This window comes from Aspergillus puulaauensis, chromosome 1 (genome assembly GCF_016861865.1).
Source record: "Aspergillus puulaauensis MK2 DNA, chromosome 1, nearly complete sequence".
In the NCBI taxonomy this organism is placed as follows: Eukaryota; Fungi; Ascomycota; class Eurotiomycetes; order Eurotiales; family Aspergillaceae; genus Aspergillus; species Aspergillus puulaauensis.
The window spans coordinates 1,135,353-1,158,356 of NC_054857.1; the positions used below are offsets into that span (position 1 = coordinate 1,135,353).

At 52.6% G+C, this 23,004-nt stretch overlaps 12 protein-coding genes across 12 annotated transcripts; 7 read left to right on the top strand and 5 right to left on the bottom strand.

Moving 5' to 3' along the window:
• Positions 1–1,250: 1,250 nt before the first annotated feature.
• Positions 1,251–1,736, top strand: APUU_10500S (uncharacterized protein; the record flags this gene model as incomplete). The annotated part of the gene is made up of 3 exons (XM_041701486.1): positions 1,251–1,359; positions 1,444–1,647; positions 1,708–1,736. 3 exons carry the CDS (start codon positions 1,251–1,253, stop codon positions 1,734–1,736), a joined length of 342 nt encoding a protein of 113 aa, XP_041549866.1.
• A 1,212-nt stretch (positions 1,737–2,948) lies between these two features.
• APUU_10501S (S1 family serine peptidase) lies at positions 2,949–3,707 on the top strand (the record flags this gene model as incomplete). The annotated part of the gene is made up of 1 exon (XM_041701497.1): positions 2,949–3,707. The coding sequence occupies one exon, from the start codon at positions 2,949–2,951 to the stop codon at positions 3,705–3,707; it is 759 nt and encodes a 252-aa protein (XP_041549867.1).
• Positions 3,708–4,251: 544 nt separating this feature from the next.
• On the top strand, positions 4,252–4,479 carry APUU_10502S (uncharacterized protein; the record flags this gene model as incomplete). Its single annotated transcript, XM_041701508.1, has 1 exon — positions 4,252–4,479. One exon carries the CDS (start codon positions 4,252–4,254, stop codon positions 4,477–4,479), a length of 228 nt encoding a protein of 75 aa, XP_041549868.1.
• Positions 4,480–4,538: 59 nt separating this feature from the next.
• Positions 4,539–5,864, bottom strand: APUU_10503A (fungal specific transcription factor domain-containing protein; the record flags this gene model as incomplete). Its single annotated transcript, XM_041701519.1, has 2 exons — positions 4,539–4,908; positions 4,987–5,864. The coding sequence occupies 2 exons, from the start codon at positions 5,862–5,864 to the stop codon at positions 4,539–4,541; spliced, it is 1,248 nt and encodes a 415-aa protein (XP_041549869.1).
• A 1,219-nt stretch (positions 5,865–7,083) lies between these two features.
• On the top strand, positions 7,084–8,556 carry APUU_10504S (uncharacterized protein; the record flags this gene model as incomplete). Its single annotated transcript, XM_041701530.1, has 1 exon — positions 7,084–8,556. The coding sequence occupies one exon, from the start codon at positions 7,084–7,086 to the stop codon at positions 8,554–8,556; it is 1,473 nt and encodes a 490-aa protein (XP_041549870.1).
• Positions 8,557–8,930: 374 nt separating this feature from the next.
• APUU_10505A (uncharacterized protein) lies at positions 8,931–10,593 on the bottom strand (the record flags this gene model as incomplete). The annotated part of the gene is made up of 5 exons (XM_041701541.1): positions 8,931–9,530; positions 9,581–9,973; positions 10,035–10,218; positions 10,271–10,354; positions 10,409–10,593. 5 exons carry the CDS (start codon positions 10,591–10,593, stop codon positions 8,931–8,933), a joined length of 1,446 nt encoding a protein of 481 aa, XP_041549871.1.
• A 420-nt stretch (positions 10,594–11,013) lies between these two features.
• APUU_10506S (isocitrate lyase/PEP mutase family protein) lies at positions 11,014–12,030 on the top strand (the record flags this gene model as incomplete). Its single annotated transcript, XM_041701552.1, has 2 exons — positions 11,014–11,169; positions 11,266–12,030. 2 exons carry the CDS (start codon positions 11,014–11,016, stop codon positions 12,028–12,030), a joined length of 921 nt encoding a protein of 306 aa, XP_041549872.1.
• A 106-nt stretch (positions 12,031–12,136) lies between these two features.
• APUU_10507A (uncharacterized protein) lies at positions 12,137–14,618 on the bottom strand (the record flags this gene model as incomplete). The annotated part of the gene is made up of 5 exons (XM_041701563.1): positions 12,137–12,786; positions 12,839–13,101; positions 13,154–13,939; positions 14,013–14,128; positions 14,184–14,618. The coding sequence occupies 5 exons, from the start codon at positions 14,616–14,618 to the stop codon at positions 12,137–12,139; spliced, it is 2,250 nt and encodes a 749-aa protein (XP_041549873.1).
• Positions 14,619–16,202: 1,584 nt separating this feature from the next.
• APUU_10508A (SDR family NAD(P)-dependent oxidoreductase) lies at positions 16,203–17,194 on the bottom strand (the record flags this gene model as incomplete). The annotated part of the gene is made up of 2 exons (XM_041701574.1): positions 16,203–16,713; positions 16,818–17,194. 2 exons carry the CDS (start codon positions 17,192–17,194, stop codon positions 16,203–16,205), a joined length of 888 nt encoding a protein of 295 aa, XP_041549874.1.
• Positions 17,195–17,814: 620 nt separating this feature from the next.
• APUU_10509S (SMP-30/gluconolactonase/LRE family protein) lies at positions 17,815–18,839 on the top strand (the record flags this gene model as incomplete). Its single annotated transcript, XM_041701585.1, has 3 exons — positions 17,815–17,847; positions 17,901–18,196; positions 18,254–18,839. The coding sequence occupies 3 exons, from the start codon at positions 17,815–17,817 to the stop codon at positions 18,837–18,839; spliced, it is 915 nt and encodes a 304-aa protein (XP_041549875.1).
• Positions 18,840–19,012: 173 nt separating this feature from the next.
• Positions 19,013–20,038, top strand: APUU_10510S (uncharacterized protein; the record flags this gene model as incomplete). Its single annotated transcript, XM_041701597.1, has 2 exons — positions 19,013–19,181; positions 19,287–20,038. The coding sequence occupies 2 exons, from the start codon at positions 19,013–19,015 to the stop codon at positions 20,036–20,038; spliced, it is 921 nt and encodes a 306-aa protein (XP_041549876.1).
• Positions 20,039–20,452: 414 nt separating this feature from the next.
• Positions 20,453–22,821, bottom strand: APUU_10511A (Zn(II)2Cys6 transcription factor; the record flags this gene model as incomplete). Its single annotated transcript, XM_041701608.1, has 4 exons — positions 20,453–21,460; positions 21,522–22,449; positions 22,505–22,584; positions 22,675–22,821. The coding sequence occupies 4 exons, from the start codon at positions 22,819–22,821 to the stop codon at positions 20,453–20,455; spliced, it is 2,163 nt and encodes a 720-aa protein (XP_041549877.1).
• Positions 22,822–23,004: the final 183 nt, after the last annotated feature.

The window sequence follows — 23,004 nt, forward strand, 5'->3', positions numbered from 1 at the left end:
CCTCCCACAACCAGCCCACCTGCCATCGGACCACGTGCAAGGGTCCATACAAGAATCCGTGCTCCTTTGCGGTTCGAGGCGTCTCTCGGGGGCGGGTTCGGGATGATCGGGTGGGCACCGCCATGAATTGTTTGAACAAGAGGAAGCCTTGATTGGTGGCCCCGTAAGCTTAGGACAAGGCTGCTTTACTATTACGCAACTTAGATAAGTAGCTAATCTTGAGCACTGCCCATTGAATTATCATTATCCAGAGGCAATGGATCATGACTTTGTGATATTAAGCTGGATAACTGCCCAGAGGCCTGAAGCCCTATGTTATGCCACTCTAATTTTCTGTGTCAGTGATTAAAGCACTATTAGACTGAGAGAGTAGTTTGAATTCAGTTTAACCTCACCCTTTAGACTTGCCTCCTGTACAGCAAACAAGAGATGCTCTTTCAAACCCTATTATGATAATATATGATAGGCTGTCCTGAAACAATTGGCTCTCTACACAACAATGGGACAAGGATAAAAGGGTCACAGCTTCAAGGACCAACAGCGAAGTAGTAATCCGCAAAACATGCAGTCTCGGTAGCAGTAGCACCAGTCGACACTTCCGGTCCATGTTGGGCGCCCGTGGTTGGGGAAGCAGGGATAGGCATTCATGTTTAATATTACAAACTTGTAACACTCCTTGCTGCGGTTTCATTTTCGAGCCTCAGCACGGCAAGGGGTCCCTTGCACTCTCATAAATAAGCCAGTAAACTGAGGCCAATTGGTGTCCACTCTCGCTCAAACTATTGATCGATCGACGGATCGATCGGCCGACCCAGCATTGATAATTTGATGCCGCTTTGGGAGTGGAACTTAGCAAGCCAGGGCGATATGCATAGTGACCTGGGACAGTCGTTCGAACATCACCAAGGTCCGACGGACAAGCGGAATCACCAAGATATTACAAGCGCGTGAGCCTTGATTGAATCATTCCGTCCAACACCGATGGACTCTCGGATTTGTTCGGAAGGCCTACCAGACAGAGCATTCTTCCCTGTACATATTTCATACTATGAGGGGCTATATTGAATTCCCCAAAGTGGATCTGTGACCTCCGAGATCTGATCCACAGTTTGGGAACGAAGGAAGCTCGGAGGAAGAATTGCGGTATGTGCAATATAAATACCGCTCCAAGTGCCAGCCTGGAGGAAATTATCAACTTAACCCTTCTCCATTATCATTACCGTTGAAGCCTTTGAGTTGAAACGCCCAATATGAAGCCTTCTTTTGTTATTCTGCCTCTCTCCCTCGTTCTCCCAGGTGTCTTTGCTGCATGCAAAACAAATGAGAAATACTGCGGTAATGGCCTAACAGACCAGCTAGGTAAGCACCCTTCACATAGCTGTTCGCACTTACTTTTGCAGTGAAGAAAGAATGCCGTACTTACTGCCTGGAATGTAACAACAGGGTACCGCAAGGAACAGGTCCTATCTGCAGCGCAAAAAAATAAAGATTTGCCGCCTGATGCCAGAAGCGAAGACTGGATGAACGTCATATTCAACTGTGTTGATGGTGAAAACATTGAGGCGCTTTACTATTGTGGCGAACCTGATGTTTGTGACCCAAAGCATAAGGATGGGACCGGCGCTGTATGCCAATTTGCCTTTTTTCGTGAGTTGTGTGAGCTCAATTGAAATGGAATGGTGGTTTATACTAACACCCTGGCTCAAGCTGATGATGATGATGATGATGATTATTAAGTCCAATTTGAAAAGAAGAGGGATGGATGTGGTTGAAACAAGGGTAGAATAGTCAGTCTATGTTAAGAAGTTCAACTCTAGGTCTTTAAATCTTACACGTTGTCTCCATGCTCTCATGCTTTCCCTTCTTTCATAAGGTATCTTCAATATTATTGATCATGAGACTAGCGGACTTAATGGTAGTTGACTTGGATCCTGGCTTGCAAGATTGCTATGGTCCACTTGGAAACTCTGGGAATTTGCAGGAAGACCTCACCGGCGCATTTCCTGAATCAGGAAGAAACCGCTGAGTACAAGACAAGCTACTCAGAGGCCGGGGCTCAATATAAACCGCAGATCGACCGTGGCTCCAAACCCCTCGATCAGGCAAAACAAGATGCCTTCTGCACCTGAAGGTCAGATCCATTCGGATAGTTATCTTTGTATGGTAGCCTCAATAATAATGAAAGAGTGTAGTGGTGACACCATTTATCATACTGTACCGTCCCGGACCTTCCGGATTGCGCTGTTGTACATGGTATATGGAATGCCTTTTTATAGCCCGAAATATAAACCTTAGAAAACATCTCTTCTATTCCAGAGAAACTATCGGGAGAAGGGAACAAAGTGCCGAATAACATTTTCGGAATCCGGGTTGACACTAGACGAGATATGATATAGGGCATTATCCGTGTCACAAAAAGGAGTGAGCAGATCTGCCCCGGTGACCTACTCTTTTAATTGATACACAAGGTTGGGGTTTACATCTTTAGAGGATAACCACGAGGTAATGAATCAGCCAGTTGTCAAGATATGGAGCAGTATCTTACTGGCTAGGTCAGTTCCTAGAGCTCGAGTACTTTCTCTCCCTGCCGATCAAGTGTTGTCAGCCTCGGAGATCCTCGGTGTCTCAACCAACTACGGAGCATAAGGTTCTTCTGACAGGAGAGCTTGGTTGGCCTATTAGCTACCGTAGGATGCATCACAACAATCCCTTCACAAACAGGGATGGTTACACCGAGATTTCAAAGCTGACATACCTTGATCGGCGTGAGATCAGCATAAATATTAAATAGATCGACCCATCTGGAGATCAAGTCCCACATCCAGGTACCGATTATCAGCCTTGCTGCATATTTCTACGTGGTGCAGTCTTTATAAAGCGCCCCCATCTCCAGAAAGTTATTACCTGCACACCGAGTTTCCTGTACCTTGCTGGTCAAAATCCCCAATATGAAGCCCGTCAAAGTACTCGGCAATCTACTGTACTTCCTCCCCCTATTGACCCAGTCTGTGGATGCAATTGTGGGAGGAAGTGACGCGTCTGCGAACGCTGCGCCTTTCACAGCAGCGGTCATATCGAGCACCGTGTTTGGCGACTCTTATATCTGCGCCGGCTCGCTGATTAGCTCGAACACCGTTCTCACCACCGCTGGATGTGCCGACGGATCCTCAGCGTCGTCGCTGAAGGTCCGAGTTGGCAGTCTCGAGCACGCTGCCGGGGGCAGGTTGATCCAGGTGGTGAAAGTCATCCAACATCCCAACTACAACAGGAATACCCGGGATTCTGACTTCGCCATTCTCCATCTGGCGTCCTCGGTCGCGGATATCGAACCCGTAGCAATTTCCGAGCAAGCGACAATAACAGGGGCCCCTGTTAGCCTTTATGGCTGGGGACTGACTGGCAAGCTGTCGACCGAGAATGCTCGAGTGTTGCAACGGTTGGATTCAACATTCATCTCCGCCGATGACTGCAACCCAGTGTGGTCAGATGTCAACCCGGTGACTGGAAACATGAATTGTGATGCTGCCCCCGAGAAGCAACAGGGATCCTGTGACCGTGACCAAGGAGGTCCGGTTATTAGCGAAGCCGGTGAACTGGTGGGCCTTATAGGTTACTACAACTACTGTGAGCAGAGCTCGAATGGTCGCCCTGATGTCAATAATGATCCGCTGAGTGCATCCGATTGGATCACTCAGAATACGATCTGATGGGCTAGATTTAAGGTGCGTAACAGCGCATCATACTATATCTCTCCGCTGATCAAGAACGAGCTCAACAGTGTACGACATGGTCTGTTAATTAGCTAACTATATTCCACTACTTAGTTACAGCCAGTACATACGACCACAGGGTGTGGAAAACAGGGCTTCCCGTCCGCTCAGCCGTACTTAAGCCACACGCCGGCTGGTTAGTAGTATGGTGGGTGACCACATGCGAATCCCAGCTGTTGTATGTTTTTGTTTTTTATTTATTTATTGAATTTAGGTGGTGGCTTCTTTAAGTATATAAATACTATTCTTAGTCTTTTTTAAAATCCTGAAATAAGATCTCAATATCCGAGATTTATAGCAGCCTGGCCAGTCGGGATTAGCCTCACCTGGCCGGGATGGGACAGAGTGACATGCCCAGTGGCCCCTTCTTCTGCAATCAACCCCGATCCCCGGTAAGTATCCTCCTTATTTCACACAGCGGGACTGCCAGCGTCAGCGCCAGCTCACCTTTGTCGTCGTGCTCTCCCTCTGCCACCGAACTATGCATGTCTCGTACATCCGTCGGCCCCAATTGCAAGAGCACCCTGGACAACAGCCAGATTTCCTCGGCGCAGCCCACGTACCCAACCAGGTCGAGCCCATGGATCTCCGAGCGCCACAGCAGGTCCTTCCACAGCAGCCGCCACCTGTCCAAGACGTGGTGAAACATCGCTCGTTTATGTGTATCTCGGGTCGCGAGCCGACCGGCTCGGATGTCAGTGAAGATTAGACAGTATATGCCTGGCAACGGAATGGAATGGGTTAGCGTGCGATGCAATATGCGCGAGGTCATGATTGTTTTGGGACCGCGTGGATATTGGGGTGGGAGAACATACCGGCCACGACTGTGAACAGTCCTAGGACGCTAATACTCTGAAGCTGCAGCCAGAAGCTGGATTCTGATCCTGAAGGTGCCTCTGTCTCTGCCACGAGGATGCGGATTGTCTCGACCAGCGTCACGGTGGGCAAGGAGACGGGAATGTCGGCAATGCTGGATGGGTCCTCTAATGGCGAGGGCGCTGTGGGGAACCCAGTCTTCATTATGAAACTGCTCTCGCTGCACGGGAGGCCTCTTGTGAGTTCTTCAACGGCGATATACGGGGTCACGCAGGTGCACCCAGTAAGCTGACAGTCCAGGAGAAAGATCGAGGTGGCAAGCCTGAGTCAGTATTCGTCAGTATGGGTATCAATCAACCATGGTTTCCCTTTCTTCAACCCAATCCAACAGCGGACTTACCTGATGCTTATCTCCTTTTGAAGCCGGGTTGAGTCCCAGCCTAGCCATTGATCCTCATCCCGAGTACCGGGATCGCGATGGGCAACCCCGAAAAGGCCCAGGGCCCTGGCCGCGTCCGCCAAGGCAGGGAGGCGCAGACGGCGCAGCCTGCGGCGAATCGCGCTGTCGTTGCGCCCAATCTGCAGGCTGACGATGATGATGGCCGCCATGAGTGTATCGGTTTCGATCGCTGCGGTTTGGCTGTGACTGTGAATGTGGCTCTTAGCCAGATCCTTCAGGTTCAACAACGGCAGCCTAAAAATTAAATCCTCAGCGAGATCAAAGCAGTCCACGGCGAGCTGTAAGCTAGAAGCAACCGACGTCGCGCGATCCGACGGCACAGGCAGTGGTGATTCATATGTTGCATCTACCACACACCCGGCCAGTATCATGGCCAGCAAGAGCGGTATTGACGCAGCCGCGACACGGAACGTAGGACGGTGCACGAACGGGAAATGGCGTTGCAGGTGGTAGATGTAGGACTGTGCGAGCCGGTCGATGCTGGCGCCTGAGAAGATGCCTGCTGTGGCAGCGGTTTCAAGCGCCGTGCTGGCCGTGGTTGTGCTGCTGGAAGATGACGATAAAGAGCATGTAGTGGCGGTGATTCTAAGACTCTCCAGTATTTCCGCACCGCGGGCAGTGAAATCGGCCAATACCTCTGGGCTCGATTCTGGGGTGTTGGTGTTGTTGTTGCCCCCGTAAGGATATACCGGACTCGGAGCACACCCAGGAGATATTGATAGGTCACGCACCGGCCTCCCCATTTCAAGAGCCAGGTAGAGATTCGAGCATGATCTGTTGATGCCGTAGTAGTTGACGAGGAACGGGATTGTCGCCATGAGCAAGTCGTCCGAGACTGCCACCTCGTTGTCGTGCCTTGGAGAACGAGAATGCGAATGATCCCGCTGACCTCGACCTTGAGGAAAAGGCTTCGATGGACCTGTGGAGAAGGACGAAGACGAAGCTGAAACTACCACTCTACTATAGCTACAGCGGGCTGCATCAGGGCATCCTCTCGCCACGCACGAGCCGCAGGGGCAATTCCCATCACAAGCGGTCTTTCTTACAGCACACGAGCCACAGCTTGATCGCGGCTTTCCCTTTACTCTAGCGCGGTGACGGGGTTGGTTGTCTCTGTGGGCGCAGGTTTTGGCGTGGCGGAGTGCGGTGTCGCTGTAGCTAGTTATAAGTTAGGTCTTGCATGCTAGTAACAACACTGGTATTCGGCAGATGACTGACCGACGGAGGAATTCCCGAGAACATCCGGCGAAGCCGCAAGGGAAGGGTTTCTGGTTGGGGTCGTCTGGCAGAGCATCAGATACCATGTGTACAGGTATAGGGACGGGACTCACGCGACGTCTCATGGCGACGTTGATGGCTGCTGGAGGTGAATCCAGCCCCGCAAGAGTGGCACCTAAAAGGGGGCATTACTAGTTGAGCAGAGGGTGCCGTTACTCTAGTAATGCTGAGGCGGACTACACCACAGGTATATATTACAGACTAAGACTGAGACATCTTCAAGGCTCTGGGCTGGACTGACTCCCCGATATCTCCCTGTCCTCGCGGCATATCGCGGCCTTTTCTACTCTTCTTCCTGCTCCGTACGGCCATGCCCTTCCCTCGCACTCTGCACCAGAGACTCCACAATCCGGTGGGTAGCCAATAGCGAAAAACCCACCAGATTGGTATTTGTCTCGCCTCTTCGTCGTTCCGAAACAGCCGGCTCTTCCTATCATACCGAAGCAGAATTCGGTAAGCGTTGGACGGGTGAATCCGCAGTGGTGCCGTGGGGTCAGCTCATTGTCCAGTAGGAATAAACCCACCATAGCAAAGTGATCATCACAGCCCGCCCCATCTCGAATGTCTCACTGCAGAGGAGCAACTGGGCTTGGCGATTCTCGGGTCTATCAACGTTCCGGATGGTGGTCCATTCAGCGAGGAGTATAAAGAGAGCTTGAAGTGTGTGAAGACAGAGGATCAACCATACGAACTCATTCAACACCCCTCAGCGGCCGAATTCCAGTTCTTCATACCTTCCCATCAAGTCTTGTCTTACAAATGACGGGAAAGTTCCTTTTGACCGGAGGATATGTGGCTACTCTGGACGATTCGCTCGGAGACTTCCCCAGCGGTGCGGTGTTGGTTGAAGATGGCACTATCAAGGCGGTTGGTAAAGTGGGAGACTTTGAAGCTACGGGGGCTGAGATCATTGACACAACCGACGGCGTGGTAATCCCTGGGATGGTGGACACTCATCGCCATGCTTCCATGTCTTTGACGCGCGGAATTGGGGCAGACCAGGCATTGATGCATTTTCTATCCAACACTTACATGAGGTGGCTGCCCGCCACTGGAGTCGAAGACATGCACCTTTCTGCGCTTGTTGGCGCGCTCGAGGCACTTGATAGTGGCGTCACAACGATCATCGATACTTGCGAATCCTTCCATTCGAGAGAGCATGCGGAGGCGGAGTTACAAGGGTTGAAAGACTCCGGCATCCGGGCATTTTATGCCTACGGCATGTGTGATCTGGAGTACGACGGGGTACCGACTGGAAATGACGCTTGGAACGCTCGCCTGGGCCACCTCAGCGAGATGCATGCGGCAAACTCGTTTAGTGAAAGCTTGGTCAAGGTTGCATTGCAGCTCAGCTTGCTCGGTGCAGTTCCTTTTGAACTCACGGCCAGGGAGATCGAATATGCGCATCAGCACCGGATGCTGTGCTGCTCTCATTCATGCGCACTTAAAAACTCATGCATAACCACTGGAATTGACGAGCTTGCCGACAACAACCTGATGCTGCCGGGCCATGTTTATATCCACTGCACAAACCTCACCGATCGCCAGATGGCACTTGTGGCGCAAAGCCAGGGTAAAATCGCAATTGCGATGGAAACCGATATGCAAATGGGCATGGGCATTCCACCGATTCGGGCATGTCTAGAGCACGGCATCCAGCCATCGCTCAGTATTGATACCGCCGCTGCCGTCGCCCCCGATCTGCTCTCTCAGATGCGTCTAGCATTGCAGACACAGCGATGCCTAGACAACGAAGCCTCCCACAACCGTCGACAGGTGCCGATGAATCTGGAATATACCTGCCGGGATGCCTTAATCTGGGGCACACGCAACGGCGCCGATGCGGTTGGGCTAGGCGACCAGATTGGCACACTCACACCCGGAAAGCGCGCCGATATCGTCTTCCTCTCGAACAAGCGCTTTCTCAGTCCCTCGGCGTTCCCCCTTGCCACCGCTGTTCTGCATTCCACTCCCGCAGATGTCGACACGGTTCTCGTCAACGGCGTTATCAGGAAACGCGAAGGCCAGCTGGTTGGACAGGACGTTGAGCTAATTCGCACAAAGGCGAAGGAGGGATTGCAGCGGATCGTCGACAAGCTTGAGACGATGATGCCAGAGATGACCCCGGAGCAAATCAGCAAGTACACGGCGGATGCTGAACGCTCGTCCCGGGTGAACCTGGCGCGGGCCTACCATCAAGATTCCCGAGGTGATGGATTCCGACAAGCTTAGGCCCGGTCAGATTGCTGTGTAAATGTTACCGTGGCTTTTAGATAGAACATTGGCTGTAGATCCTTTAGGCCGTCAATACAGCACAACTTGATACAGGCGACTGTCCAACCGATAGTAGCGGTGGTTCCGGTTCCTGTCCGTGCTCGACTCGCGAAATGGGATACTTCTGTAGCATCTGTCGTAGTAATCGGCAGGCCGGGCTAATTATTTATAGTATTAATACAAAAGAAGGGCCCTAGGCTTCTCTAGCGTAATCTTTTATTTATAAGAATTTCTCCTTACACTTTTTATCCGCTGGTGTATTTTTATTATATATAGGGCTGCTGGTATTCATCCAATCCCAATCTGTGAACAGCGTTTGCGGCTCGAAACCCTCAAACAGTATATAAAGTAACGCTCCTCGTCCCAGTCTCCTCCGCGTCAGCCCTCATCTTCGCATTCTGCTTCTTGAGCACCATCTTCATCGTCAACGCACAACAAACACTCAACCCGGAAAACGCCATCATGAGGATCATCGCCAGAATATACCGTGGCTCATCCTGCTCCCGAAAGAAATACGGACTCCAGATGTTCCCGAATTGCGCGAGCAGATTGATAATCGCCGTCGCAGCGGCCCGCTTCTCGGGGGTTTGGCTCAGCACTGACGCCGCCCAGGAGTAGACCATCGCGTTTGCGGCGAATGCGCCGGACGCATACAGGAAGGACGCGAAGTAGCGTGCGGGAACGCTGAGGGTTGCTGCAGAGATTACGAAGCCGACAATGGCGACAAGCATGGGGACTGAGATATGGAAGCCGCGCTCGTTGTGGCGGTCCGAGGAGAAGGCGACTAAGAAGGACACAACGGCGCCGACGAGGTAGGGGGGTGCGGTCAGGACAAGGGTCACGGTTTTCGAGCCCAGGTTGAGGCCTTGCACGATGCTAGGGAAGAAGTTGTTGAAGCCGTACGCTGTGTGGTTGCTGCAGAGCATGAGGAACTGCATATGGTCAGCACCTGCTCTTTCGTGTCAAGGCTGTTGGGGCGTACAAAAATCCAAGTCCTGAAATCCTTTATAGCAAGCAACACGCCGTACCACACCGATCTATCGGCTTCAGAATCAGACACCCTGTCCGCGGCAATTCGCGCTGCTGCAACGTCGCGCTCCCTGGGGGTTAGAAGCCATCGTCCGCTTCCTGAAGTTGAGTCGATGTAATCTGGCAGCAGACCAATTGCGATCAGCGCTGCAAAGAAGCTTCCTGCTCCTTCGATTATAAACATCCATTGCCACCCTGCAAGACCGTGTACGCCGTCGAGGCCTGCAAAAATCCCCGCTGCAATCAAGCCAGAAAACGCGGTAGCAAGAATAAGGCCTGAGTATAGGACGGCGGTACGTAAGGCGAGCTCTTTTCTCGTGTACCAACAGGAGAGAAGGTAAAAGGCCTGTAATGCAGCGTCAGGCTATGAACTGTCCTTCCTTGATGGATGGGAGATGGAACCCTACCCCAGGGAAAAAGGGAGCTTCCACAATTCCAAGGAAGAATCGAACGGCGATTAAGCCAGCGAAGTTGTTTACCCCAGCCGTGGCAGCCGAGACGCAGGACCACAGCATCACACAGCACGGCAGATAAATGCTCGGCCGCACGCGGGTGAGGATCATGTTCGAGGGTAGCTGGGCAAGCATGTATCTGCTCGCGTTAGCCAGTGTTCGGCTGCAATGAGATCGCAGAGTCTACGTACCCAATATTGAGAACCGAAACTGCCACATTGAAATCCGTGCCCTCAAGGCCAAGGTCCCTCTCGATATTATTGAGCCGTGCCTGGCTGAAACGCACACCATTAGAAGCAGGTTAATCGGGAGAGGCTGGCTCAGCGTACGCGATGTTATTCCGGTCGAGATAGTTGAACATGTAGAGCACCCAAACAACAGGGATGAGAGTCATATCCAGCTTGCGGACAAGGCTTTTCTCGGTTTTCTTCCACTCGGGTGATACAAGGTCTGCATGGTCAACCTTTTCAGCGTCAACCTGCTGTTTGGAGTCTTGAAGACACTGTTCAGGCATTCTGGGTGGATCAGGAGGTGCGAGAATGTACCACGAATTGAGAGTAAAGAAACGATGTCTTTTTTGCACTGATTCTGGGCCAAATATATAACCACGAGAGAGAGCCGATCGCCTCCACACCAGCAGGCACTCATGCGGGGTCCCCGGAATGGGATCGATTTACTCGTGCTCATGGCTACCGGAATCTATTTTAGTTGTTTAGACGTCGATAGGCTCTTTTGTGGCCGATCGATAGACAGAGAGCCATCCGATGCTGCGGAGGACATCCGATCGGACAGGAAGCCATGCGAATCGGAGAGACTGTGGCCATATCTGCAGAGTTAGTCGTGTACATATAGAGAGGTTAAGACGTTTATTTCCGTCCCATACTTCGAACAGCATAACGGCAACCAGATCATCCCATCCAACAATCGATTCAATATGAGCACCAACGGAACGACAAAACATGCGCCAATTCCTGCCACATCACGGCTCAGGCAACTTGTGGAGGAGAAGGATGTTCTCGTAGTCCCAGGCGTCTACGACGGCTTCAGCGCCAGAATAGCCCTTCAGGTCGGCTTTGACTGTCTCTACATGGTACGCACCACTCTCTCACTCCGAAGAACACTCAACACCCCCACCCACTCCCCCGACCCGTAAAGACTTACTAGACAAACTGCTAATAATCGAAAGACTGGAGCGGGCACCTGCGCCTCCAAACTAGGCCAGCCAGACCTCGGCTTCGCCTCGCTGAATGACATGCGCGAGCACGGCGAAATGATCGCGAACCTGGACACAGGGACACCGCTCATCGCGGACGCGGACACGGGCTACGGCGGACCTAATATGGTTGCCCGGACGGTGGCACAGTATACACGGTCCGGCATCGCAGGGCTCCACATTGAAGACCAGATCCAGACGAAGCGGTGCGGCCATCTAGGCGGGAAGCAGGTGGTTCCGTTGGAGGTGTTTGAGGCCCGGATTACGGCTGCAGTGACGGCGAGGAAGCAGCTGGGGTCTGGGATTGTGATCATCGCGCGGACGGACGCGTTGCAGACGCATGGGTTTGACGAGGCAGTGGCGAGGCTGCAAGCTGCTGTTAGGGCGGGGGCCGATGTTGGCTTTTTGGAGGGGGTGACCGGCGAGCGTGAGGCTCGAGAGGTGTGTAAGCTACTGGCACCGACACCGATGCTGCTGAATATGGTCGAGAATGGCGCGACCCCTTCGTGGACGCCGCAGCAGGCGAGGGAGCTTGGGTTCCGAATCATTATCTTTCCCTTTGCCGCGATGGCGCCTGCTTACGAGGCTATCCGGGCGACTTATCGGCGCATCAAGGAGAGGGGGAGCACGGGGATCGATCCCGACTTTACCCCCAAGAAGCTGTTTAGTGTCGTTGGTTTGGAGGAGGCGGCTGCTCTTGATGCCATTGCGGGAGGGAGCCTGTATAGCAAGGTATAGGAGCGCTGTTACGTTACGGGCATTCTTTTCATGCTTGTCGTATTTAGATGAAGTTAATCAATATATTCCTGCTCACAGCGTCTATGATAAAATACCATCGGATTTTCTACAGAGGCATGTCGAGATCGATATCAGGCCACTCAAAGGCGAAAGCGTCAGCGAGTCCGAGCGGTTCAAAGTCTAGATTCACTTGATCCCCGCCGACAGGAACTGCCAGCTCTGCAGCCGTGTTTGCGTCGGTGCCCTGGCTAACTCGAAAATGTTCTCGCCACTCCCATAGTGAGTCGTAGACAATGCTCGTGCTTAGGCGATTGAGTACGCGAGGACGGAGACTGTGGGGAGGGTCTCCAGGAACGCCACGGATGCCCCGTTGCGAGTAAAGAAACGCAATCACGTCGCTCAGTCTCGCGGGCAGGTCATTGTTGGCAACGGACATTTTCCGTAGTGCTAGAATGGCTGAGTTGAGCAAAGCCCTTCCAGAGTCGACATCCACTACGGCGTCGAAGTGCCCGTTTTTCAGAACTCGGAGTATAATGCAAGAAGCACTGACAAACATCTGGTAGCAGAAGAAGGGCCAGTAGTGAAAAGAGGCTGCTTCGCCTTCCTGGTCTATCGCAAGGCTCTGTGCAAGGAAATCATAGGCTGATTGGTACAAAGTCCCGATGCGGTCTGTGTACCTTTCGACACTCGGATCGTCCAATAGATAGAAGGAATGAAGGTGAAGGCGTGCTGCCGACAGGTATATCTGAGTCCTAGCTGTCCATCATCAGCATAACATCTAACAAAAATACGGAGATAGGGGGCCAACCAGTACATGATGGGGCGACGGCAATGATTTCTTGTTCGAGATCCAGGTAGGCCAAGTTGAGCAGGCGATAAGCCGCCAACCGGCCGTGGTCTAGTGAGTGTGCACGCGATACCATAGCGTTTGGTGCAAGGGCCAAGGACACTCGTTGGCGATACTGCTCAATCCGGAGATGGGACCACAGCGCAGAGTCCCAGGGAACAGCTTTCGGTAAAGTCTGGTCATGTACTTGGACCGTCGCCGGAAGCCCGCATCCAACACTGACACTGCAGGCAGTCAGCCTTTGTCTGCGCGAGAACTGTTGGCGTTGATGCCCACCTATGTGCGACGATATTGCACGCCTGCCATGTCGCTACCCACTCTCGACGCTGATCAGCGCTCAGATTCAGACGCCCCTTGGTGAAGTCCTCAGCACTGGAGGCGCAATGCAGTCCCATCTGGAACGCAAGATGGAGCATCGTCCCAGCAAGGGTGTATGTGGGATCCGCCGTGCTGCTACTAGTGGGAAACGGCCAGGCGCAAATGATAACCAGACTCTGAATTACATGCAGGGAGTACGGGATTGACCGGATGGTGGTCCACAATAGCTCCATCATGTCTTCTGCCAGCCTAGGAAGAAGGCAGGGCAGGCTCTGTGAGCGATGCGCTGCGGCTGCGATGACCGACCAGAACAATAGTTCCGAGGCCTCATAGTAAGCATGCGGAGACCTCTCTTGCTTCAGAAACGGGAGGAATGGGTGATAGCAGCTGAAATATCTGCGCGAACTGTCAGCAACGTAAGCCTCGTAGGAGAATACCCACAGCTGAAAGAGCTCCTCGATGTCCGCTACGGACAGTTCGATGCCTGCCAATTTCCTAGGCTGTGGAGCCACCACTAACGGCGTCGAACAAGTCTGATCGTGATCGTGATCGATGACGGGCCGAGTAGTCACACCGGGAACCCGAACCCCTTCAATGCTACTATGGGACACGGCCGTCCGTGCAAACGTCTCCGGACCGCGAGGGCTGGGCCCAGTGGACAGAAGTCCTGCTGGAGCATTTGATTCATACTGCGCAACACGTCGCCTGAGCTCCCGCACTTCCTGCTCTAGGCTAGAAGTCGCTCTACCGGACGCAGAGTCAATCAACCATCCTGTACACCTCCCTTGGGACACAAGTGTGGCTTTGTGCTACTTACCTTCGTTTTGAGCTTCGCTGGAAACCAAATTCCAGCTTGCACTGCAGCCCGAGCCTCTGACAGCGAGAACAGGCCGTTGTATCCTCATTCTCTCTTTCCTTTAGATCGCACCTCAGCTGGCAGCGTCGGAGTCAGTGGATAGGGCACAGCCCGTGCAGACTCGCATCTTACCTTGTGTTGTTTACACTCATTGCACGCCGTCGTCCTCCGCGTACTGGGCAAACTTCTCTGTGGTGAGTGGGGCGCCCAAGCCTCTGGAGCCATATCATTTACAGAGACAGCCGTATCGGATGGCTGCCGACCATGGATTGGAATTCCGGGCGAACGCTCCGCAGCCATGGGAGGCCGACAGTGGTGCTGAGGCTGGTAGTTCCGAACAACGACTTTGCCTTGGTGTTGCCCTGCACGGCTTTTGGAGATGCGCACGTTGAAGGGGCAGCTTGGATCGGTTCGACAGACAAGATAGTACTGCTTGTCGTTGGCCTTTGCAACGCGGTAAGGGCAGCCGTTGCGGCGGAGCAGGGGACGAAACACTTCACGGGCCTCCTTCATGGATGGCAAGACTGTTCCAATGGTCCAATCCGGGACAGAAGGCATCGAAGTCATTTTGTGGGCGTGCGGCGCAGGATTCCGATGCGGACTAGGGGGACACGAGAGAAAGATGGAAATTCCGAGTCGCAGTTTGCATTGATGAGTGGCTTCCAGACTAACCAACTCGACTAGCCTAATTGCGCATCCTGGAAACGCGGGGAGATTGCGGGGAAAGGGGCCGGAAGTCCATACAGCGGTAATGGCTTGGGGGGAGAGGCTTCTTAATGGGGATCACAGCGTCATTTGCCCGTAAGGGGACTTGCGCTTAGAGAACCAGCCAGTGGATAATTACATCTCTCTTAATATCTTAATCTAATAGACTTTAAATTCTATTCTTCGGGTATGTAGTTAATATTCTAATACTTTTATTAACTACTTTCGACTTGATCTTCCTATCAGGAGCATTATAATAAACTATATAGTAAATCACCATAAGCCAGCATGTAAAGAACGTGGCGGCTGATGGATTATGTGTAGCCTGTAGGAAGAGCAGACGTATAGTCTGTGTCGAATTTCCATTATTCTCTTCTTTATTTATAACAGAAGATTAAGTAAAAGATTATTAATAATTTAACTAGCTTAATATAACACCGCCTGCGAGCTATAATTGAAGTAAAGAATTAGTATACTAAATACTATTCTTACTCTCTCTTAAAACCCTGAGATAGGGCCTCGACCTTCAGCTCGCCCTTATTTTGTTTCCCGGCCGCACACCCATATCTTTGAACGTGACGGTAAAAACCCCCTCGCTGTAGGAAATCTCGAGCGCCACTTCCTTTCCAGCCACCAGATCCTCAGGGAAACCGTACCGAAGCTCCCGGGCCCAGTTGTTGTTCACGACCTGGTTAAAGGTCAAGACACGCCCGGTACGATGGAACGCAATGCGCAGCGGGCCCTGTGCCCCCATCAGGAGAGTGGGCCTTTAGGGGCTGAAGCTTGCTGAAGCTGAGGGGTTCTCCTTGCTGGGTTCCAACATTCTCGGGGTAAGGGGGAATGAGGAAGCGTTCACTGGGGCTTGCCTGCGATTCACCTGCCATGTTATATGTCAGTGCGGTATGTATTTGTAGAAGTACGAGAGCCTTTGTCAAGTAAAGTATGTCTGGAAGTTGGGGATTCTGGATCTGGTCCGCAGAGGCACCCAGACTTTATCTACGCGGCGGGAGGGGTTTTGACACCCTGGGCTGCACAGTATCGGGGCTGGCTGGACGTGGCTGGCTGAGATAGATTGGTGCTATTGGAAAATTGATGCATGTTACACAGCGAGGCAGTCTTGATCAAGTCCCTTTCCAGCAATCCTGATTGGCGTGGCCAGAGTAAATGCAGATGCATCGTGTAACAATGCCTGAAAGGCGCATTCTACCTGGCTGTCAGGTTGAAATCATTTCAATGATTATTACTGGTAAATCCGTGTCTAGTAACCTGTTATTTATTTCGTTGACTAACAAGATTTGGGGTGGTTAACCAACCACAGTGGGTTTGCCTGATGTTCTCACAAAGCTGTTTGTCTTACAGGTATATAACTACCTATAAAGTATAGAAAGGCATCCTTGTATTCCCCTTCTAGCGCTACACACGTATTATCATCATCTGCATTATCCATCAAGGCGTGGTCGAGGTAATACCTCCATCCACTACGATCTTTTGTCCGACAATATATCTGGCCTTCTCTGACGCTAGGAAGGCTACAGTGTTCGCTACATCAAAGCCATCTCCCATAATTCCCATTGGAACTTGATGATTCCTCTTTTCGATAAGCCCCTGCAAGTCTCCACCTGCATACTTTCCCGCAAGATAGCCAATTAGCGGCGTGTGCATCAGGCCCGGCACCACTGTGTTCAACCGCACTCCCTTTCTGGCGTACAGAACTGCAGTGGTCTTGGTGAATTGGTTGATGGCTGCCTTTGACGCGGCATATGCAACCTGGGGTTTGCCGATATAGCGCAGTCCTGCCACGGAAGAGATGTTGATAATGACCCCAGAGGCTTGTTTTTCCATGATCGGAAGGACCTCATGACACGTCAGGTACACCGACTTCAGATGAATATCCGTTTGTTTGTCCCACGTTGGCTCATCGATTTCCGCCGGGCCCCCAGGTTCGGATCGACCGACGCTGGTCCGCTGATTAGCATTCTCGTACAGTGGGATATCTAGTGGGACGGACCTCCCCCTGCTCCGAGACATGACAAAATGGAAGAATGACGTCTGCTGACTTACTTGTTGACAAGAATATCAATGCGACCTAGAAGAAAACAAAGGCAAAATGTGCTGTCAGCAATATCTTCGGACTGCAAGGGACTGCTCTTGGAACTCATATCGTGTTTTTCCATGCAAGCCTGCACAAAGCCCTTCACCTGGGCCGCGTTGGTTACGTCTGCCGCCATCACGTCGCAGGTTCCCCCACCGTCCTCGTCCTCGAGACGTTTCTTGGTATGGTTGGCAGCGGTGATGTGCAAGTCACAACCAAAGACTTTGGCCCCTGCTTCACAGGCGAAGACCTTGGCCGTCGCGGCTCCATTCCCCCACATTGTCGGATCCCCCGTTTGGCCAATCCCGGTGAGGAGGACAACTTTACCTCGAAGGTCTTCGTACATAATATGCGATGTCAAAAGCTTAAAGCGCGTATGAGAGACTGGACTCGGTAACTGTGAATGGTATGGCACTTTGGAGTTGCGAACGTTGCACATATAACAATATCTCACTAAATTCAATGGCGACCTCTGGTCTTGAGCGGCAAATCTGCTTCCGGCAAGTTCTAGTTTCATACTGGTGCTATCATACAGATTAATCCTGGGTTAGCTGAATTCGTCTGTGTCAGTACCCAGATAGCTACAGTGCCGCCTCCGGCAATGGGCCTGCTAGTCGGGAGCTACGAACGTGTCAACGGCAAAACTCGGCTGTGGACAGCATCTACACCAGAGGCCGAGCTGCTGCAGTCGTGAAAGAACAAGGCCCATAGGGAAATAACAATGATGGGCCGCCGTTGCCGAACTCTGAGCTGTTTGCAGCCGGAATATGGGGCGCTGGTCTCAAAGGGGCCCCCCCAATTGATTTAGTATCAAGCAGTCATCTTTACATGCTGGTCGTATATTAAGCTAGCGCATCAAGCAGACCACAAGGCGAACCTACTTCTGTAATGCCAACGTATAGATAGGATCAGCAAGCAACAAACTCTAAACGCATGTCAACTGGGAACCATATCTGCATCGCTACAATGACAGAAATCGAGGTCTGGACGGTTTCCGAGGTAAGTAGCAAAGTCTCCATGCACTGTGCTACAGCAATCTGACACGCTGGCAGCCCTTCCTTGAAATTAGGTGCCAGTTAGGGGAGGGTCCAGCATACAACGAAGAATCCCAGGAGCTTCGGTTCCTAGACATGAATGAAAAAGAAATCCACTTCGTCGACATGAGCACAAGCCCTGTCTCACTGAGGACGATCAAGACAGAATGCCACGTTGGCGTAACGGTAGACATCGAAGGCGTTCGTGACGAATTGCTAGCAGCTGCAAAATACGGGTTCGCGACGGTTGACAGGAAGACTGGGAAGATGGAGTGGCTCCAACGAGTGTATCAGGCACCTGAAATGGAAGCTAGGTGGGCGGCTCTATGCTGTCGACGCTCAATGCGTTTCTAACACCTCTCTTGAACCAGAATGCGGATGAATGATGGCGCCGTTGACTCGCGCGGACGGCTTTGGGCGAGCTCGATGAACGACACCCATATCGTGGACCACTGGCCAAGATACGAGGGCTCTTTATTTCGACTCCACGTGGATGGACAGGCACACAGCGCCCTTCATCGAGAGCTTGCAATCCCTAATGGGATCGCCTGGAACATCGCGGACGACACCATGTACATTACAGAATCAGAGTCGAAGGATATCTACGCGTTTGATTTCGAGCCCGACACGGCCCAGATTTCCAATAGACGGGTCTTCTTCCACAACGAGGGCGACGGTCTGCCGGATGGACTCGCGATAGATGTGGAAGACTGTCTATGGAGTGCGCTGTTCTTTGGGGGTAAGGTCATCCGTATATCCCCCGTGGGCCATGTCATCGGGGTAGTCAATCTCCCTTGTCCACTTGCTACAAGCATCACCTTCATCGGCACGGACTTGATCGTTACGACGGCTCGCCACGCTGAAAAGGTCCCCTCTCAATTTGGGGGCGCTGTCTTTCGAGTCAGCGTTGCTGTCCGGGGCTGTCGCGCTCGCACCGCCAGACTTCTTCCTTCGTAAATGACGCTGGGTAATGTCCGAGCGCAAGGCTGCGTCGGCAATGACCGGTAACTGTGCCGGATTCTTTGCCGGGCACTTTGCATGTCACTTTGCCGCATTCTGCTGCTTGCAGTGTATTTGACACTATGTTTTGTCCTCGATCCCATCCGGTAGACTTGAATCATTGTACAACCATGGCAGATTATTCTCAATACCAGGGACCTAATCCCGACTGGGAAGCATTTACTCAGACGGCCGTGGTGCCCCCAGTAGGCCTAAATGCAGGGGAAAGTCCAGAAAACTACCGATTGGCAAGAAACTCCCTCCGAGCAAGTGCTTCAAGGATAGAACTGGAAAGCGAGGGTACGTTTTCACGGGCTTTGTGGAAAGCCCCTAGTCTTTTGTTTGCTGCACATGCGAAGCCCTCATCAGCTATAAAATCCGGACTCTTTTTGCTGATGTTCCCAGGGCTTGCGGAAAAAGTCAGCTGGGACGACACCGAAATCCCAACGCGCGATAACTCTACCATATCCGCTCGAATCTACAGGCCAAGGGATGATATCGCCGATTCCACGCCTCTCCCCGTATATCTTTTCTTCCACGGCGGTGGCTACCTTTTCGGAGGCATTGATACAGAAAATGCGACTTGCAGCCGCCTCATCGCATCGGCCTCTTCCCCTCTAATCGTGGTCCATGCGAGCTATCGCCACACACCGCATTTCAAATATCCCACTCCACAGAATGACGCCTGGGACGCGTTTCTCTGGCTGACGAGAAATATTTGTTCCCTGGGTGGCGACTCGAACAGGGTGGTCGTCGGCGGGATATCTTCCGGCGGCGGACTTGCAGCCTCTGTTGTACTGCGCGCACAGGAAGCAAAGCTCCCTGTTGACCAGGGGCTGTGCATTATCGGCCAACTGCTGATGATTCCGTGGCTCATACCTACAAAGACTTACCCTTTTCACCTTCTGAAGTCGCCAGACATCTCCAGCTACGTGCAAAATATACACGCCCCCAACCTTCCGCGAAAGCAGCTGGAGATGTTCGTGGATCTTCTAGATGCCCCGGATTCCTGTTTCGCAGACAGGCTTTTGTGTCCCCCATTGGCGCCGAACCAGAAGCTCAAAGGCCTACCCAAGACGGCCGTCGTTGTTGCTGGGATGGATCCTCTGAGGGACGAAGCACTGTTATATGTGGACAAGTTGACAGATAATGGGTAAATACACTCTTATGAGTAGTGTTTTTGGCCGGGCCATCACTGACCTTATACCTAGTGTACCGACAAGGGTCTATATATTCCCCGGGTTACCGCATGGATTTAGGCGGTTTCAGGATCTACAGGCGAGTCGGCGATGGGATGAGGTGGCTGTTGAGAGTCTCCGGTGGTTGCTATCAAACAGGCATACGAGCGCTACCATGGTTGAGCTCCCTACGAAAGAAACAAAAGAGAATCAGGCGTAGTCCGTATATAAAGTCAGCGACTGCGCACTCCTCACTGGAACAAATAGCGTACTAGGATTTCGCATAACGCACACAGTTTCTCTATTACAGCTATTCTCGCGGATATATCGTGCGTCTTCCTTTTCCCTCGCTGGCACCAGACTTCGTGCTCTCCTTACATGCAGCAGCCACCGTTATTGATCAAAGCCCATGCCCCAGCCCGTCAGAGGCTCGGTTAGATCACAGTTGACACCATCCAGCGGGTTATCGAAGATATCATAGAGCAAGTAGCTCAGGTCGTTGCTTTGATCAAAGTCGGAGAACGGGGAATGCTGACCATTCCGGAGCAAAACTCCAAAAAGCGCGCTCGTTTGTGAAGAGGTCCCAGGAAAATAACTAGCTCCATGTTGATGTTCGTCCGAGCCAGAGGCTGTCTGGCTGGCAGAACCAGCACTGGGGTCATATCTAACAGACAGGCCTTGATCGTCGTTTCTCTGACCACCACCACCACCACCACCACCAGCTGGAATAGAAATAGCCGGCTCCTCTTTATTTAGTAGCTCATCAATGCTTGCTGTATACATCTTCGCAGAGTCCCAATTTTTGGCCATCTCTCGCAGCGCAGTCCGGAGTACGCGGATGTCGGCGTCCGCTGCCTGGCGCAGGCTCTTGTCTTGCCGTGCAGATAGCAATGCGAGAAGGGCAACCGCAATGTACCAACCCGCCATACCCTGCAGGAATCGCAAGGATCCTCTCACAAGGAAGTCCTCGAATATCCGGGCTGTGCAAGACGCAGAAAGAATGGCCGTCGTATACGCCGTTGGCACGCTCTCAGCGGACTTCTTCAGGCGAAGAAGCGTAACGCACGCTAGATAGGGCAGATAAAGCTGGTAAACGTCCGCATCAAACGCCATAGTAACATTGGTGGAGAAGGGCAGTCGCAGTGCTTCGGGGAGGCTGTGTGCCCAGTCTTTCAGCTCGTCCAGAAGCCCATTATGAGCTTGCGTGCTGCCTGGATTCCGCCGCAGATGGTCGCCAACCCGGCCAACTATAGTACAAAGGCTGATCCAGTGAATGAAAATGACCGTCCTTTGGTCATTTGGATGTAGGAAGTCGCTTGGGGCTGGCTCTTGGACGTTGCAGTCGTGTTGGTTGATGATGCATGGCCTTCCTTGGCAGATGGCAGTCAGCCTCTCTCTAGCCTGCGTGCTCACTTGATTTAGCAGCAGTTCCAATGATAAAAATTGGTTCAGAGCAACTTACAAACAGTGTCCACCAGATTCTGCGCCGGAGACCCAGACTCTCTCCTGCCCGGAGTGGTTGGCCTGGCTTTGGTTCCCGGTGCAGCCCTATCTCCTGAGCCTGACGAACAGCGACTCCCACCCACCACCAGACACTATCCATACTGACTATTGTTGGCGGAGATGCCGCCCGCCAGTAAAAGAGCATCACGGCTATTAGGCTCGCCAGCGGATTTGGTTCGTAGCCCCCTTGGATCAATAGTTTCGCCTTTTCATAATACCCAATAGGATGCTCTGCGTGAAGCAGAGACGGCTGGATGGCACTTCCAACCAGGGCGATGGCTTGATGAAGCGAAAGAGAATTCTCAAACTCGGCAGTGTTGAGTAGCGTGGCATCGAGTACGGGACAGAATGTCTGGCAGTTTTTCAAAACAAGCTCTGTGTAAGACATTCGGAGAGATGGGGGCAACGGATGGATTGGGACATGGATGTCTATAGTGACTGGCCCGCCACTGCGGCTGTTTGGGGCATGTTGCTTGTCAGACAGAAGGGGCATGTACCCTGACTCGTCCAGATAGCTTGCTTGGGGGTCATTGCTCGAAGACGTCTGGTGCTCCGGTACCTGTGAATGAGAGGGCCTGAACCCAGTCTGTAAATGGTCAAAGAACGCAGCGTCTGTCTGTATTGACGCCAATGGTGCTTGGGTGGTGAGCGGACCAGCCTCGGCGGGGGCTTGCGAGATGGGCCTCGCGGTTACCGCCTGCAGGCTCTCCCGGTATACCGACTGTGTAATAGGTGGTAGGGAGAGGAGTCCATAGGCACTGGGCTCCGAATTGCCATAGCAGACAGCATCCTGCGTGCCAGTCTCGCAGGGAATGAGGCTCGTCCCACATTGGTCTGTACCCCCAGCTGGTTCAGGGCGGCGGATGTTTCGCCGAGACGGACGCAGGCTTCAGGCCAGATGTTAGATCCCGTGGCTGTACCCTGGAACAGGCGGGAACGTACATGCATTCACTTTTACTCTGGGTGCAGTTCAGGCAGGGCGGGTTACTTCCGCTCCTCTGGGACTCGAGATCACACTTGATCTGCCGGGGTTCACCAATGTATCAGCACACGGCGGAAACGGCGGGTGGTTATTCGCAGCCAAGCTACTTGCATAGGCTGTGTGGACACACCTTCTTCTCATGACATCGTCGGCAGACCGCTCGCGCTCGCCTGCGTGCCCTGGGAGGCCGGCTATCTGCTGTACCGAGTGGTGGTGTCTGCTGTTGTGGTTGGGCCGCCCACCCAACTTCTGGACGAGGAATCCCAGGCTCTGGCATGTTGACGGTGGTCGGCACTGCATGGTAGCCGAGAAGAGTCTCGCTTTTAAACCGAGCTGCAGAGCTCCATGGCCTTGCGGGGAGGGCTGGGCACTGGGGCTGGAGAAGCGCACCTGGGATATCTAGCGTACGAGACCCCCGCATTTTGCTGGGTGGCTCTCGGCAACTGTTGCCTCCCCTGGT